The sequence below is a fragment of the Hyalella azteca genome, unplaced genomic scaffold, assembly GCF_000764305.2.
Source record: "Hyalella azteca isolate HAZT.00-mixed unplaced genomic scaffold, Hazt_2.0.2 contig5407, whole genome shotgun sequence".
NCBI lineage: Eukaryota > Metazoa > Arthropoda > Malacostraca > Amphipoda > Hyalellidae > Hyalella > Hyalella azteca.
The window spans coordinates 326,488-341,501 of record NW_025935599.1 but is presented as its reverse complement, the minus strand read 5'-3'; the positions used below and the strand labels follow the sequence as shown (position 1 = coordinate 341,501).

At 39.7% G+C, this 15,014-nt stretch overlaps 3 protein-coding genes across 3 annotated transcripts; all 3 read right to left on the bottom strand.

Annotated features, from left to right (window-relative positions):
• Positions 1-280: 280 nt before the first annotated feature.
• Positions 281-2,087, bottom strand: LOC108682445 (exoglucanase GH7B). Its single transcript, XM_018171605.2, has 3 exons — positions 1,975-2,087; positions 1,246-1,823; positions 281-1,106 (listed from the first exon to the last, which is right to left on the bottom strand). The coding sequence occupies exons 1-3, from the start codon at positions 2,074-2,076 to the stop codon at positions 437-439; spliced, it is 1,350 nt and encodes a 449-aa protein (XP_018027094.1). The 5' UTR covers positions 2,077-2,087; the 3' UTR covers positions 281-436.
• Positions 2,088-5,691: 3,604 nt separating this feature from the next.
• On the bottom strand, positions 5,692-7,369 carry LOC108682446 (probable 1,4-beta-D-glucan cellobiohydrolase A). Its single transcript, XM_018171606.2, has 2 exons — positions 6,668-7,369; positions 5,692-6,541 (listed from the first exon to the last, which is right to left on the bottom strand). The coding sequence occupies exons 1-2, from the start codon at positions 7,357-7,359 to the stop codon at positions 5,884-5,886; spliced, it is 1,350 nt and encodes a 449-aa protein (XP_018027095.1). The 5' UTR covers positions 7,360-7,369; the 3' UTR covers positions 5,692-5,883.
• A 3,682-nt stretch (positions 7,370-11,051) lies between these two features.
• LOC108682444 (probable 1,4-beta-D-glucan cellobiohydrolase B) lies at positions 11,052-13,170 on the bottom strand. The gene is made up of 2 exons (XM_018171604.2): positions 12,474-13,170; positions 11,052-12,184 (listed from the first exon to the last, which is right to left on the bottom strand). The coding sequence occupies exons 1-2, from the start codon at positions 13,160-13,162 to the stop codon at positions 11,527-11,529; spliced, it is 1,347 nt and encodes a 448-aa protein (XP_018027093.1). The 5' UTR covers positions 13,163-13,170; the 3' UTR covers positions 11,052-11,526.
• Between the last annotated feature and the right edge of the window lie 1,844 nt (positions 13,171-15,014).

Here is a 15,014-nt window from a genome sequence, read left to right as displayed (position 1 = left end):
TAACTATTGAATGAATAATTATAATGATTGCTTGGATAATTATTCAAGCTGTATATTAAGAGGTCAGGATTCAGCGTTTACAAACACCGTGTATACATTTTTAATTAAAGTATTTGAATTTGTAATTTTGTGGATTCCTTTTAATTAATTATTCTCTGTCTCTTGGCCCAGTTCACCATGCACTCTGTCGTGCGCTTTCGTCCATCGTAGCTGTTTGGTGAAGCTTATTGAGATGTACGGTATACAGGCATTAAAAGCTTGTTTCAATGAAAACTCGCTAGACTTTTTGAAAATTTATTTTATAGGTTACTTTACTTATAGGCAGGCATGGATTCATCACTCGGCAGCAGGTAGGAAAAATTTCAATTCAACATGGCATGTCAGAACAAAAGAAATAAAACAACACGGGTTGAATCGTTCGCAGAACGATTATAGCTCATAACTTCCTCCTGAAAGTTGAACCAATAGTTCCATATTTGATATTAGAGAATGTAATGGCTGCATCTGGGTAATCAACGATAATATCGTCGGGTCTGCCGCTGTCAGCCGGACAAGGTCCGTTCAAGGCACCAGGGGTTGCGGGGTCGGCGTCAGGCGGGAAGAGACCGTCCAGCCACAACATGTAGGAGCCTGAGTCGGCCCAGAGAGCAAAATCCAGCACAACCCCGCGGTCCAGGGCATCACCAATACCTTTCATGCCCCCCACGGATGCAGCGTAATTGGCTCCTCCAATGTATGCGGTTAAATCAGCACAGAAGTCGTCAGATATGGAGTTATAGTTTTCTAATCCGTGATAATTGGCGAAAGAATTTTCTATTACGATGTTGTCTTGAACGTATATCCTTCTTACTTCATTCAGATCTCCTGAGTCTGTTCCATCTACAGTTACAAACTGAGTCACTACTGTGAATGGTCTTCTGGTATCAATAACAAAGCTTTCGTTTGCTCCATAAAAGAAGTGATCGTTCAGTTTGAAGCTGTTGTAGAGACAGCCGTCCTTGTCACAGACCCCGTTGTATCTATCATCACCGTCGCCGCACTCAGTTCCAGTGCACAAATAGTAGCCTTGGATTGAGCAGCCGTGCGTCGTATAGGCGGTTGCCCATCTGCAAAGTAAAGATAAAATTGATACACGAAAATCAATGACGAGAGTAGTTTTACGTATGAGTAACAACTTATTATATCAACTGCTTTTAAAACGATTTATTTATTTTTGTTGTGCAAGTCAACTTATCGACAACTCACGCATTAGCCTCCCAGAGATCGAACTCGAAACAGCATGCACCTTCCTCCGCGTAGCCGTCAACGTTGACTTTGCCTCCATAATATGTCAAGTCATGCTTGCATTGACCATCACACACTCCTAATCCGTACTTGGCTCCAGCTTTATTACTAGGATAAGAAGCCATTCCCCCGTCCTCTTCAACCTCGACGAAAAATAGCGCTCCGTTCAATCCACAAGGAAGCTTGGACATGTCCACATCGAAAGCGATTTCACGATTTTTCATTTTAAACATTTTATACTTATCTTCGGTAGCTAATAGATACCCTCCACCACCAATGGTGTAATCTGTAAGATATCTAAACGTTATTGCATTTCCTTCGGAAGAAATTCCCCATTTGACGTCATAATCTTCTTGGGTGAAACCAGAAATAGCGCAATTCTCTGCACAAGTTAGCCCGTCTGGGCATAGGACGGGATCATATCCATCGCTTGTCCGGCAATTCGTTTGTTCGTTGTCGGCGACTGACATCAAACCACGCCGAGATGGATCCATCACGAATGAAGTATCCTCAGTCTGGCATCCAGTCTCATCACAAACCTGAGAATAAATCATAATAAATATCTGAGCATTGCAGGGTATTGAAGCTGATCAGAATATTTCATCAATGCATTTCAGACTTACTTTGTGAGATAATTTTTAATAACATGAACGCTGTAGGATCTATCTAGGAACTTTGATAGTGCTACACCTGAATCGGAAGAGGTGGGTGAAATTCTTCTACAAGTGCGCTCGGGTGCTGTGCGCACCCAGACTTGACCAAGACAAATATCAGAAGGATGAAACGCATCATTGCTGCGCCAATAAATTCAAAGTTATGTCCTTGTTTATGCTCGGTCCTCGTTTATAAGCAAATGCTTCGTCCACACCTTTATCATGCAGATGTTAATTTCGCATTGTTCAAGGCTCGTACGGAGATAATTAAGTGCAAGATACCTGAATTGAATACTCGCATCAAAAATATTTATCACTGCATTAACACTTGAGCGCGAAGCATGAATTATGAACCGAGAGTTGCCGGAGACGGAGTCGGTAACGGCGTTTCGGGATAGACTTCTGCGTCGGGGGCGCAGCCTCAGTTACACTTTAATCCTGCCACAGAGCTAGAAGCTGGAACAACGTTAGCTAAACTACGCTGAAAAAAAAAACGTAATCCAGACGGGTGACACACTTCGAAAAAGTATTAACGCCGTAGATCTTCAGTCAAAACTTGAACATTCTCGATCGCTAGCAGGTAGTTCAGCATCCTGCCTAACCTATTCACGCTGCACTCGTCACAGTCTGGATGGAAAGTAGCATTGCACAAAAATACTGGCTGGGTATGAAATAATACGGGTAGAAAACAATGTGTGTGATTAATGTTATTGACAAAAGGTACGAAGTACTGACTAAAATTTTATGAATGCGTATTCAAAAAGCAAGTTGAAATAAAAAGTAAAGTTTGTTATTTCGTCTGAAAACTATTTTTATGTCGTATTCTTTGCTCTGGCTTCTATTCGTTTGGCACTGTCGCTTTACAATTGCCAGTCATTTAACTATTCTGAATCATATAACTCTGCTCCGATACAACACCTGGTGATTCAGAAATCTCAGATTGTCGTATCTGTATCGCACAACGACATGTCAAAAATTAGTGATTGGATGCATGTGCAATATGGGACAAATTATTCATAAATATCGAAGATAAGCATAAAATGCCTCAACATCGTACAATTAAGTCATGCACCTTTTAAGAATGAAACACAAATGATTTTGATTTGCAAGTTTACTATACTATATATGTATATATGATCATATGCTAGGTAGATCCAAGAGATATACATATTATTCGCATCAATTGACTTTTCAATTTTCAAAACGAAACGTTACATTTTATGATTTTCATTTCAATCAAGCCTTGAAGCCTTGAAGCTGGCAACAGCTTGACGACTGAAATGTCATGATTTTTTACAGTCATTGTCTTGGATGTCTGCATGGCGGATGACTCCACTGCTCTTGATCCAAGCATCATGTCCGATATAAGCTGCCGACTTCACGTCACAAATGAGCCAGGATCATTTCTATCTTGGAAAATTTTCCTTAAGTTCTTGTGTACTCAATACCACTTCCCTGATGATACATACAATTTTTGAGGGAGTAAATAAGATATGACAAATAATTGAATTACGTTATAATCAAAAAATTATTCGCCTAATTAGTTAAACCTATAAGAAATGGAACCCGTGTTGAGTTCAATTGCAGAAATTATGAATCTAGCATATTATCGATTTGTTTCATTAGATCAACTTGTCATCAGCACTTTCTTCTACGTAACTATACCTAACCTTAGATGAAAGGGCGTCAAAAAATGCCATAAATCACTTATCGTTGGTTTATAAAAAAGACTAGTGCAAGAGATTATTCAAAATATTCTCCATCTCTATTTATTTTGGAAATTGAACCGATCGTGCTGTATACTACCAAATTTGAAAATACTATAAAGATGTCAGAAGAGTTTGCTATATTCAAACTGAAACTGCCCTTCATGCGCATCTGCGCCTAGTGATTGATGCTAAGAGAGTGTATACACTATCTTAAGAAACAATAATGCATGGAATGGCCGCCCTAATGTTATACTGGTTGTCTGTATTTTTCCGACGTTTTAGTTGCGTTGGAGCTAATAAAAAAAACTATTAGGTCTAGTAATATTAAGCCGTGAAATTGTTTATCACTTGTTAGCATTTTACGCCAGGACGGACGTGCCAAGGATTATCGATTGATGAACGTTTTTTCACCGTCGTGTGACTGCTGGGCAATTTTCCAATTCCTTATATAGCTTTAGCTTTTCCAGATTCTGTATCGTCCTCTCTTTATGAGTATAGGGTTGCACTTATGTTCATTCGGCATATTTTCCGCTCTCTCCTACTTTTTTAAGGTCCTCAATGACAGTAGGTTCACAAAATTGACTTAAGCACTGTAACATTTTAATGGAAACACCAGGGTTAATAAAATAATGATTGTGTAAAATAAATACTACTGCAGTAGTATTTGGATTACAGTATTTATGTAGCGGCTAAGGTGACGAAAGTGTTCTTTTCGGCTTGAGTGTTCTTTGTTTCATATATGACCTATGAGCTATTGGCAGCGACTGAATTGTCTTCATAGCCGCAGTTCGGGAGTTTTTTTGTGTTTCTTGGTGCAGTGAGTGTATGTGTAGAAGTAGACTGTGGGCTCATAGCTGGATGATGAATTGGAGATACATAAGTGAGTGAGTGGTCGTTTGTGAGCGAGAGTGACGGTGAAGAGGGTATAAACTATAAACGAAGGGTTATAGAAAACGGCCGTAGCTCAAAGAGTCCAAGGGCTCGGTCTCCTCGGTATGTTCTGGAAAAAGATTCAAGTACAACGCGGTGGTGGACCTACTCGATGAGTAATGAGACGCTCTCACATTATCACACAATCTCATACAAAACTAACTTTCAGAATCGATTCTTATTTCGACGCAATTTCAGCAGCCCCATGCATGCAGCTTCTGTTTCTTTCTCGGACAGAAGGAAATTTCAGCGGACGAAAAGTTCGGGTGTGCAACTTATCACAGAAATGTTACCAGCTTAACCTTAGATAGCTTCTCCAATTAGACAAGTTGCAAAGGGCTCGTTCTCACGAGTTAAGGGTCGTGAAGTGGTCATGTTATCGTATAGCGTACGAACCTGTGCACGTTTCTGAGTGCTTTCACCTTGCTGTATTTACTTGCTCATTTTTTAACACTGTGGTTCTACATACCACTTGAACCGTATTTTCATGTTGCCGTATTTTTCTTCGCGAAAAACAACCTTGCATCAAACTACATTGGATGTATTTTTCTACCCTCAGCAATTCGTTGTCATTATTAAATTCTACTCGAGTTATTCTCAGTTGTGTCTAGTTTTCATGTATTTCACCTAAGAATTTCATTTTCTTTTTATAGTGAAATCATAAATTTGCACTCCGTTTAATATCTATTAAATAATTAAACACCGCCAACTTATTTCCGAGAGTTTCGAAATTTATTTTAACCCTCCTGATGTTTTAGAAGAATCCTCCCTAAAAAAAACATTTTTTTTTGCGTTTAGATCGTTATTTGGTATTCTATAGTGAGAGTTTTTCATTTTGTATTAGATATCTCATGCAGACTTAAGATATTAATATTTATATCTAATATCTTATTTTAATACCTTATTAGCCTTTAAAATAAATTTCTTTTTTCTCGGGCAAACGTTGTGCCCCTTTTTCATTTCCTCTCGGTATAAAAAAATTATTTCTGCCATGTGTAATTATAAATGCCACGTCGTTTTATTAATTCATTTCGTCAGAAATTGCTCTGGATTGATGTCCTAGCACTCTATAGATTCAAAAGGATGAATAAAATAATTAGAAAAGCAAAATAAAGTAATGTTCGATCGTATAATGCTCCATCTGAAACGTCTAACTCAAAGTTCTTGAACCACATGCAACAAAACTGTTACTGTTCCGCGAATGCATAGTTAAATTTTTCAGCCAACTCGTGTCAAAGCATCTCTCGTTTTATATATAGGTGGTCAGTCTATTATGCCATTCGAGTCGCCAATAACTAATGTTCGAGTTAGTACGTTGATCCAATTGTTCCTATTTTGATATCGGATATGGTATGATATGCATCCGCATAGTTGACGTGATTATCTTCAGGTTTGCCAGCATCGAGAGGGCAGGGACCTCTGTACGCGCCGGGGGCCTCTGGGTCGGCGTCGGGTGGGGAGATGCTATCCAACCATTGCATGTAAGTGCTTGGGTCCTCCCAGAATGCGAACGCCATTACAACACCGTTGTCGAATGCGTTGGCCAAGGATTCCAATCCACCTTGTTCAGCGAAGTCATTAAATTCTCCAAACATTGTTTTGGACGCCGCGCAAAATTCCTCTGTGATGGAATTGTAGTCATTGGTGTAGCCCCAGTTGGCGAAGGGAACCGGTATCTCGACTCCGTTTTGAATCCAAATTTGTTTAATTTCTACAAGTTTTCCAGAATCTGAACCATCATCAGTTAAAAATTGCGTTATCACTGTAAAGGGTTGGCTAGAGTCAACAGTGAAAGTATCATTACCTCCGAAGAAATATCTGTTATTTTGTCTCGCAGAGCTGTAATCACAGCCAGATTTGTCGCACACTCCTTCGAAGAAATTAGCTCCGTCTCCGCAGTCAACTCCGTTGCACACGAAGTAACCTTCAGCGGTGCAACCGTGAGTGGTGACTGTTGCGGCCCACCTGTAAAAAAATAAAAATAATTAATTGCGTGTCGAGCAAGAATGCACATACATCGATTAGGTATAAGCTCTCTTCCTCGAACCGAGTTGTATCGTCCCTAGATAAAAAGGCTTCATACTCACAAACCTGTTTGCCTCCATGATGTCCATTTCGACGCAGCAGATGCCGTATTCACTGCTGACATCGAGGTTGACTTGTCCGTTAGAGTACCTGAGGTAGTGCGGACATTGAGCGTCACAGTAGCCAGTACCGTACTTGGCTCCTGCTTTGTTGTCTGGATACCGTGACATGCCTCCGTCGCCATCCATTGCCAAGAAGTACACGCCTGCATCCATACCACATGTGGTTGTTGAATAATCAAACGTTACTGACAGTTCACGGTTTTTCAAGTAGAAGAGTCTATAATTGTTATCTTCGCCTAAGAGGTACGTTCTTGAACCGATATTCATGCCCATTTCACTCTGTGTTAAATACGCCAATCTTAGCGCACTTCCACTGGTAGAAATTCCGAAGCGATTATTGTACTCGTCTTGAGTAAATCCATCGATGGCACAATTCTGAGCACAAGTTTGGCCATCAGGACAGAGCACAGGATTCCATCCAGAGCCAGTGTAGCAACTGACGGAATTGTCGGCAACAGAATATAGCCGACGAGTGTCAGCGTCTATTACAATTCCTGTATTTTCCGGCTGGCATCCTGAGGCATCGCACGACTGAATGATCAAAGGAGGATGATATTCCGGCGTCAGCTCTCCTGCGTTTTGACTGTTTACTATAGCCACGAAGCAACAGGCCAGTAAAAGTAATTGTAACCTCATCTTTGACAAATAATCGGAGTCATGTTAGTGATCTACATTACGTGTCCTTAATATTGAACAGAGGCTTTGTTATCGGAGCACGTGCAAGCGTTCTCAACCTTGTACCAATTCTTACCGACTTTTCCTACTGGCAAGTTTCTGGTTATCAGTACCGACGCTTGAAGCGTACAACAACACTTACAAGTTTTTCACAGCATAATCAATAGGAGTTGCAGGCATCAAAATATTACATATCAACGTTAGCACTGAGCTGAATCATCGTACTCTAAACTAAACTTTCATATGTGAAGATATTGAAATAAATTGTCTTCTTGTTATGCCTCTCATTCTTCAGGTATGAGTTCCTCGTTAGGTTTGAGAATATTTATTTAACGCGGTGTCTTGGAGCCGACAATTATAGCTATAACATCTTAAAACCCACCATTTTATTCTGTCTGGTAAAAACAGTGACTACGTGCGCGATTTAATGCAAAATAATGTTTTTTCGGCAGCATTTAATACTATATCAAATCGGCAATTAAGTTCTAATTTATGTAGGTCTCTCTATCATTTTATATTGAAACAAAGGCATTAATGTCCTTGGACTTTTAATAAGGATTCCACCTCCAGTGAAGCTTATTTGTTGTCGTCAATGCAGAAATGTAAATTCCACTCCAAAGATTATGAACGAGCGCATATAAATACGTAATATCCTAGAGCACACGTGTGCAACTATCGTCTTACTTCGGAATTACAATTTGAATTTGAAATTAGTGTTTTCTCTCGGATAAATTTCTTGTACTCGTATTTCTAGTGCACTATAGTTGCTCTTTAACTTTAATTAGATTGAACACACTATTAACTTTGATTTTGCACTATCAAGTAGTTTAAAAATCTATCAAGTTTGTTCATAGTTTTAATTCATTTTCAAGGCGTAGTTTTGCATCACAAATTTTGCCAAATGCCCCGAAAGATCGTAGTCCCTATAAGCTTATAAGGCTTCTCTAACACAATGTGAACAATCACATCGAACCCAATTATTGGACGACAAATTTCAAAAATTGACTGAGCTTCTTATTTTGCGGAAAGGCAAGGAAAACTTCATGTTTCTCTAGAAAATATTTAAAATAGTCGGAGAAAATATCTCGAGTATTGACTCACGAAGTCCTTTCTAATACGGTTGCTTGAAATATTCATTTGAAGCAAAATTATGATGCTTTTCTAGTCATAGGGTACGCACACAGTGAAAGCAGGTTTGCCCGCGCGGGCATAAAACCTGTACGAATAGGCTTCTGTTTTCTATGGTTTCAGGCGCCAGCCTGAGCAGGTAACCAGCACGCTGGCAACCTGCTTTCACTGTGTGCGTACCCTAACTCCAGAAACTGCATGTGCGTCCATTTGCTGGTCGTACTTTGTTTCTCCCGTAATGAAATGCTACTAGTAACATTTCCAACCTAAAGGTTTCGTGCCACGTTTCTACTAGCAACAGAGAAACATAGTATTTAAGTATTGGTATTTCAAGATTAGTCATGAATGATAGAAGCATCTTATCATCAGTTACATTTCATATTAACGATTTTCAAATCTAAATACATGATTTTAAAACATCGCCAATGATAGAGCTCAATGCAATCCACACTATAGTTGTTAGAATCATAATTTTAAATTTAATTTCGCATTTTAACAATTATAAATGTGGGTCTGACACTTCGAATTTCAGCCATTATAGTAATTAACTTTTTCCACGTCATGTCTTAGCTCTATGAAGAACCCATCGCTCTATTACCCATTAAATGCCTTCGCTCTATTATCCAATAAATGCCTTCGCTCTATTATCCATTAAATGCCTTCGCTCTATTATCCATTAAATGCCCTCGCTCTATTATCCATTAAATGCCTTCGCTCTATTATCCATTAAATGCCATCGCTCTATTATCCATTAAATGACTTCGCTCTATTATCCATTAAATGCCTTCACTTTATTATCCATTAAATGCATCACTTTTCTTGCATAATGGTACATTCCAGCATTCCCGTCCATTGCTGGAAAATCATCATCAAATCCACGTCAAATGGATCTGAGGGCATTCCAGTGTGCTCATTGTTTGTCGAAAATACTTATCACAATCGAATTAACAACCGAATGCCGAGAATTCGATAGTTCTGATTAATTCTTGGTTCTTCACATTCATAAGATATTTGTTGTTTTTCTCTGATGAGATTCGTTCGGAAACCAAACTCACATGTAATAAATCCTCCGGTAAACAATTCAGTTGGAAATTAGATTGATCGCAGATAATTCCGAAAATTTTCCTTGTATTGGTGCCGAGATGACCATGCGACAGCACAATTCTGGGCTCAAGTCAAGCAATCAGAGCATAATTCATTTGGGCCGCAGTAGCTTATTGGGTTATCAGCTACTGAACCTAGCGCGAATATCAAGCTTCGACGTCTTCATTGTGGCGGTTTAGTCGCCTAAATTGACGCATCGCAATACAGAACGTTGGAGGACATTCAGTTAACGTCGTGACCGTTGAAACTAATCAACGGAGGATGACATTCAGCTACCCGTCATGAAAATTATAACGATTGAGTGGTGGATACCATACATGCGTTATCCATCACTACCGTTCAAACAAATCACTACAGTTGAAAGGTGGATGACATTCAGTCTCTCACGAGACTGTTGCCCGAGCTTTGGAAAAGAAACCAATTATTTCGCAGCTCATTTCCGTAGCAGAATCTTTTACAGAACAACATCCCATGCCACTCGTCAAATTAAATTTTTCATCCCAACACCCAAATTGCAAGAGTTCCATTTCACAGCAATGCTCTACTAAATTTAAGTAATAATAATGGTGTTTCGAACTGAAAGACTTCTAAAAGGAATATCGTCGTTCCACAATTAATAGAAATTAACGCAAGGTATTTTTCAATAAAAACTGTAAATCTCCAGGCAAATCCCCAGAGCTGCTGAAAAAAATACGCAAGCTTGAGAATCATATCTTATCTGATTCACATTGTCGAGTGATGATGTCAGGAGTAAACAATAATAAACAATAATAAACAATATTTTTATATATGATGGCAGGTTGGCCCAGTGGTTACAGTTCAGAGTACCAAGATTGGAGCAGAGAGGTGCGGGTTCGATCCCAGCTCTGTGCGCCAGTTTCTGGTCAGAATCGGCAAGGAGGCCGGGCGGTTAAGCAACGCAGAATTGGAGCAGTGAGTTGCGAGTTCAAGCCTGCAACAAGCTGTGGATGTTCTGCAATGTTGAGAATCGGCGACGTGCCTACGGTCTAATAAACGATGAAACCGCTATACCGCTATGATGTAGTGTACTTTTAGGGTACGCACACAGTGAAAGCAGGTTGCCAGCGTGCTGGTTACCTGCTCAGGCTGGCGCCTGAAACCATAGAATACAGAAGCCTATTCGTACAGGTTTTCACTGTGAACACTTACATTATTATCCTATGTTCATTCTTGTGGCAGGTTGGAGCAGGTTGCCCGCACGGGCAAACCTGCTTTCACTGTGTGCGTACCCAAAGTTTTAGTCTCGACTACGTACCAAGCAACGACCAAACCCTGCAGGTTGGCAATAAATCCTAGCCGAGCGGAGTACTAATCGTCAAGCGGCGAGTTGTTGGTTCGATCCTATTAAGCTATAAAAATATTCTGGCCGAAATTCGTGAGTGAGGTTAAGAATAGCTGGGTCAAAGCCGTGAATCGTGTGTTCAAATGCTCAGGAAAGCGGTAAAAATTGTACAATGTCTACAATGGGCGACAGGCTAGTTTGTCCTACTCAACGTCGTCACCACCATTACTAATAAAATCACCATAATTATTACTATTTGTCTTTGGATATTTCGGTAATCAAAATTTGCTTGGCCTGTGAAATAGTCCTATGCGTGGCAGGTTTTAAAATAATTTACTTTCTAGTACAAATACGTGTATTGAATGCGGAATATTAGACGCCTTAGCGTGCCTTGGCATAAATTGATATTCTCTTAGTTCCAAGTTGTCATAAAATATTTTTTTTTGTTTTCTATGTGTTAGCCGAAAGTTGAAAGACATTGTTCGATAAATTTTCTTACATTTATTCTAAATTTTTCAAAATTTGCTGACGGTTATTTCAGAAGTCAATTACCAAAGCTTTAAAATTTGAATATATACCGAACATATAACGCTTTAGAACGTTGAACCAATGGTGCCAACTTTGAAGTCTGAAAATGTAACAAATGCATCAGGATTATTGATGTGATTGTCTTCGGGTTTACCAGCGTCAATGGGACAAGGTCCACGGTACACTCCGGGAACGCTTGGGTCTCCGTCGGGAGGTGAGAGGCTGTCCAGCCATTGCATGTAAGTGCTTGAGTCTTCCCAGAACGAAAACGCAAGCACCATACCCCTCTCGAAAGAGGCGCCTATTGAAGCCAAGGCACCTTGTTCTTCGAAGTCGTTGTACTCTCCGAACTTCGCCTTGTATGCGTCACAGTAAGGCTCGGTGATAGAATCGTAGTCTTCATCATAACCCCAGTTAGCCACTGGATTGGGAATTTCAACCCCGTTCTGTATCCACCTTCGTCTGATCTCAACCAAGTTGCCTGTATCCGTACCGTCGTCAGTCAAGAACTGAGTGATGATAGTGAAAGGTTGAGAAGTGTCCAACGTAAAGCTTGAATTGAAGCCGAGGAACAATCTATTGTTCTGTCTAGCAGGGCTAAATTCGCACCCAGTTTTGTCGCACAACCCGTTGTAGTAATCAGAACCGTCGCCACAGTCCGTGCCCTGGCAGACGTGGTATCCTTCAGTTAGGCAGCCGTGAGTCGTATACGTAGCAGACCATCTGCGAGAAATTCACGTGTGAAAGTTTCTCTTTTGATCATCAATTTTTTTATCATTGTTATAATTCGATCTAATGACAGTTTTAGATAACAGACTAGATAAATTGTTTTGTTGCTATTGGTTTCTAGTTGAAGACCAAGATCTACCTTCAATATTCAATGTTATGGAAAGGGTTACGGAATTGCATCACATATTGCTAACCCGTGATGTAATTATAGCTTATTTGATTACGTGATGGATATAGCCATCCACTGATGTGAGGAAACAACTAACACATAAGCTCAACTCACCGGTTAGCTTCCAAGATGTCCATTTCTATGCAGCATATTCCGAATTCGGAGTCGCCGCTGTTGATTTGTCCGTTGCTGAACCTAAGGTAGTGAGGACACTGGCCATCGCAGTAGCCCATGCCATACCCTGCGCCGGCCGAGCTATCAGGGTAGCGGGATGCCCCACCATCACCATCCATTTCTGAGAAGTACACAGCTCCGTTCATCCCACATGCCAACGTTGAGAGGTCAACCGTAAGAGTTAATTCACGGTTCTTTAAGTGAAACAGCCTGTAATTATTATCCTCGCCCAATAGGTACGCCCTCGCGCCGATATTCATTCCGAATTCACTGACGGTTAAGTAGTTCATTCTGAGTGTGTTCCCTGAAGTGGTAACTCCGTATCGGTTTGCATACTCATCTTGCGAAATGCCGTCGACAGCACAGTTTTGAGCGCACGTTACTCCGTCTGGACATAAGCTGGCATCCCATCCGTCGACGCCAAAGCAGTACACGGAGTTATCAGCTGCGGACAAAACTCGACGGGCTCCTGCGTCCATGACGACTGCCGTGTTTTCCGTAGTGCAGCCCGAAGCGTCGCATGACTGCAGGGGCAGAGGAGGGTGGTATTCAGGAGTTAAGGAGGCTGCGCTCTGCCCATTGACAGACAACACCAAGAGGCAGCCAAAGCAAAAGAGTTTTAACCACATCTTCAGTTAGTTGTTAAACATGCTGCTGAGAAGCTTTCATCCGCGTCTTTTATGCAAATCTAGCTCCTTGTCAAACCAACTGCGGCGATTCGCACGATTGATAAGCAGCCCATGCTGAGATAGTCAGGGAAGCGAGGTCTAATAAATATATACTTGTGAGTCTTTTTAGTAAACAGACATGAATACTTTCATAAATAATATAATAATGTTTTTCGTCACTTTATTTAATGTATCTGATCCTTTGAGCAAAAACTTGATCAATGAAAAAGAGCATCGGCAGCAGCATCTGAACAATCTAAATTTATTACTATTATGCCGAAGACAAATTTGAAGCAATTTGTTCACTTACCTCTAACAACTCGACCTTAGGCGAAACGGTCTCTGTTTATGTATATAAAAGGAGTTTGAATAAATAAACCATTACGGACTTCATATTTATTCACGCACAGAAAATTTATTTGCAGTGAAGTTATTTTTAATCGTTATGATTTTAACTTGTAACACGCACTCTCCGCGTTAGCACACTGTTATAGTAAAATACGCTAAAGAACTGTCGTATTATAAGTACCCTATTATTGAACACAGAACAATTTGGTCCTGTGCGGCACACATATTAGTTTAATGCAGCACACATTAGTCGCTATGTTTATGTTTTTTTTGCAGAAAGGGACAGTACATCAATGATAACTCCGTTTTTATCCTATCAGGTTTCTTGGCAGAATGATAGGAAGCATTAGTAAAAAGTGATTGAGGCTTAACTAATGGCCTTGAGGGAGCAAATGACGACAAGCCTCTGAATAATTTGAATTTCAACTTCAATATTCAATACAAATTATTGGAATGTGCCAATGATTTGTTATGAAATTATGAACTTTTTTAATGCTCGTATAGGAATAAAAATTATATCAACAAATGTTGCTTTAGTAAAGCAAAATATCCAGAATTCATTTGGAAATTAACATGAAGATTTTTTGTCCGAGAGTTACCAGTAAAACAATAAGTTATATACAAAATTATCACAATGAGGTATTTCACAAACAGTAAGTTATCAGATACGAAGATAGCGATTAACTTGGCAGTGAGAGACAAATCAGGCACAATTAAATATGTTAGTTAAACATAGAGTATATAAACACCCCACAAGAAAGACAACTGTTAGGAATAAAACTCATAGGATTTACAGTAGATTGACGAGTACTAAAATCAGTACATTTTACAGTAGATTGACGAGTACTAAAATCATTTGATTGCTTAAATCGCAAATTTAAATCGAATTTAAAAACAAGGAAGATGGCACAGAAATTAACCAAATTTTTACAAAGGAAAACGTTTCAGAGTCCAGCTCAATCGTCAGTTGGACAAACCTAGAAAGTAAATACAATAATTTTATAATCCAAAATTCAATGTCAGACATTCTAAACTAATATTGACAAATAAGAGACAAATCAACCTAAAATAATACAGCAAAACTGTCCTATCATCATCTTCCAATCTCATTGGGAGATGGGAGCTGAGTGCGGAATTTAAGCTATGCTTCTGTTTGAAAATATAAAGGGATTGTAAAATTCGTAAATAAGAAAAACCGACACTGCATGGAAGCTAAAATTCTGACATCGCTGTCGGACTGCAAGTAAATATGCTAGTAAATTTCCTGTTTGATGTTCTGGTCGAGTTGCGTGATGTCATACCGACGTACGCTGATGCGCATTGCGCACAACTGAATTTTTAACCTTGAGACGATCGCATTAAGTCAGGGAGTGTATCTTTATCCTACCTGATGAAAGTGCTGACCTCGGAATTATTCACCATCGATATCCGGAGATTGACATTTTGGAAATTCTTCACGAATGAA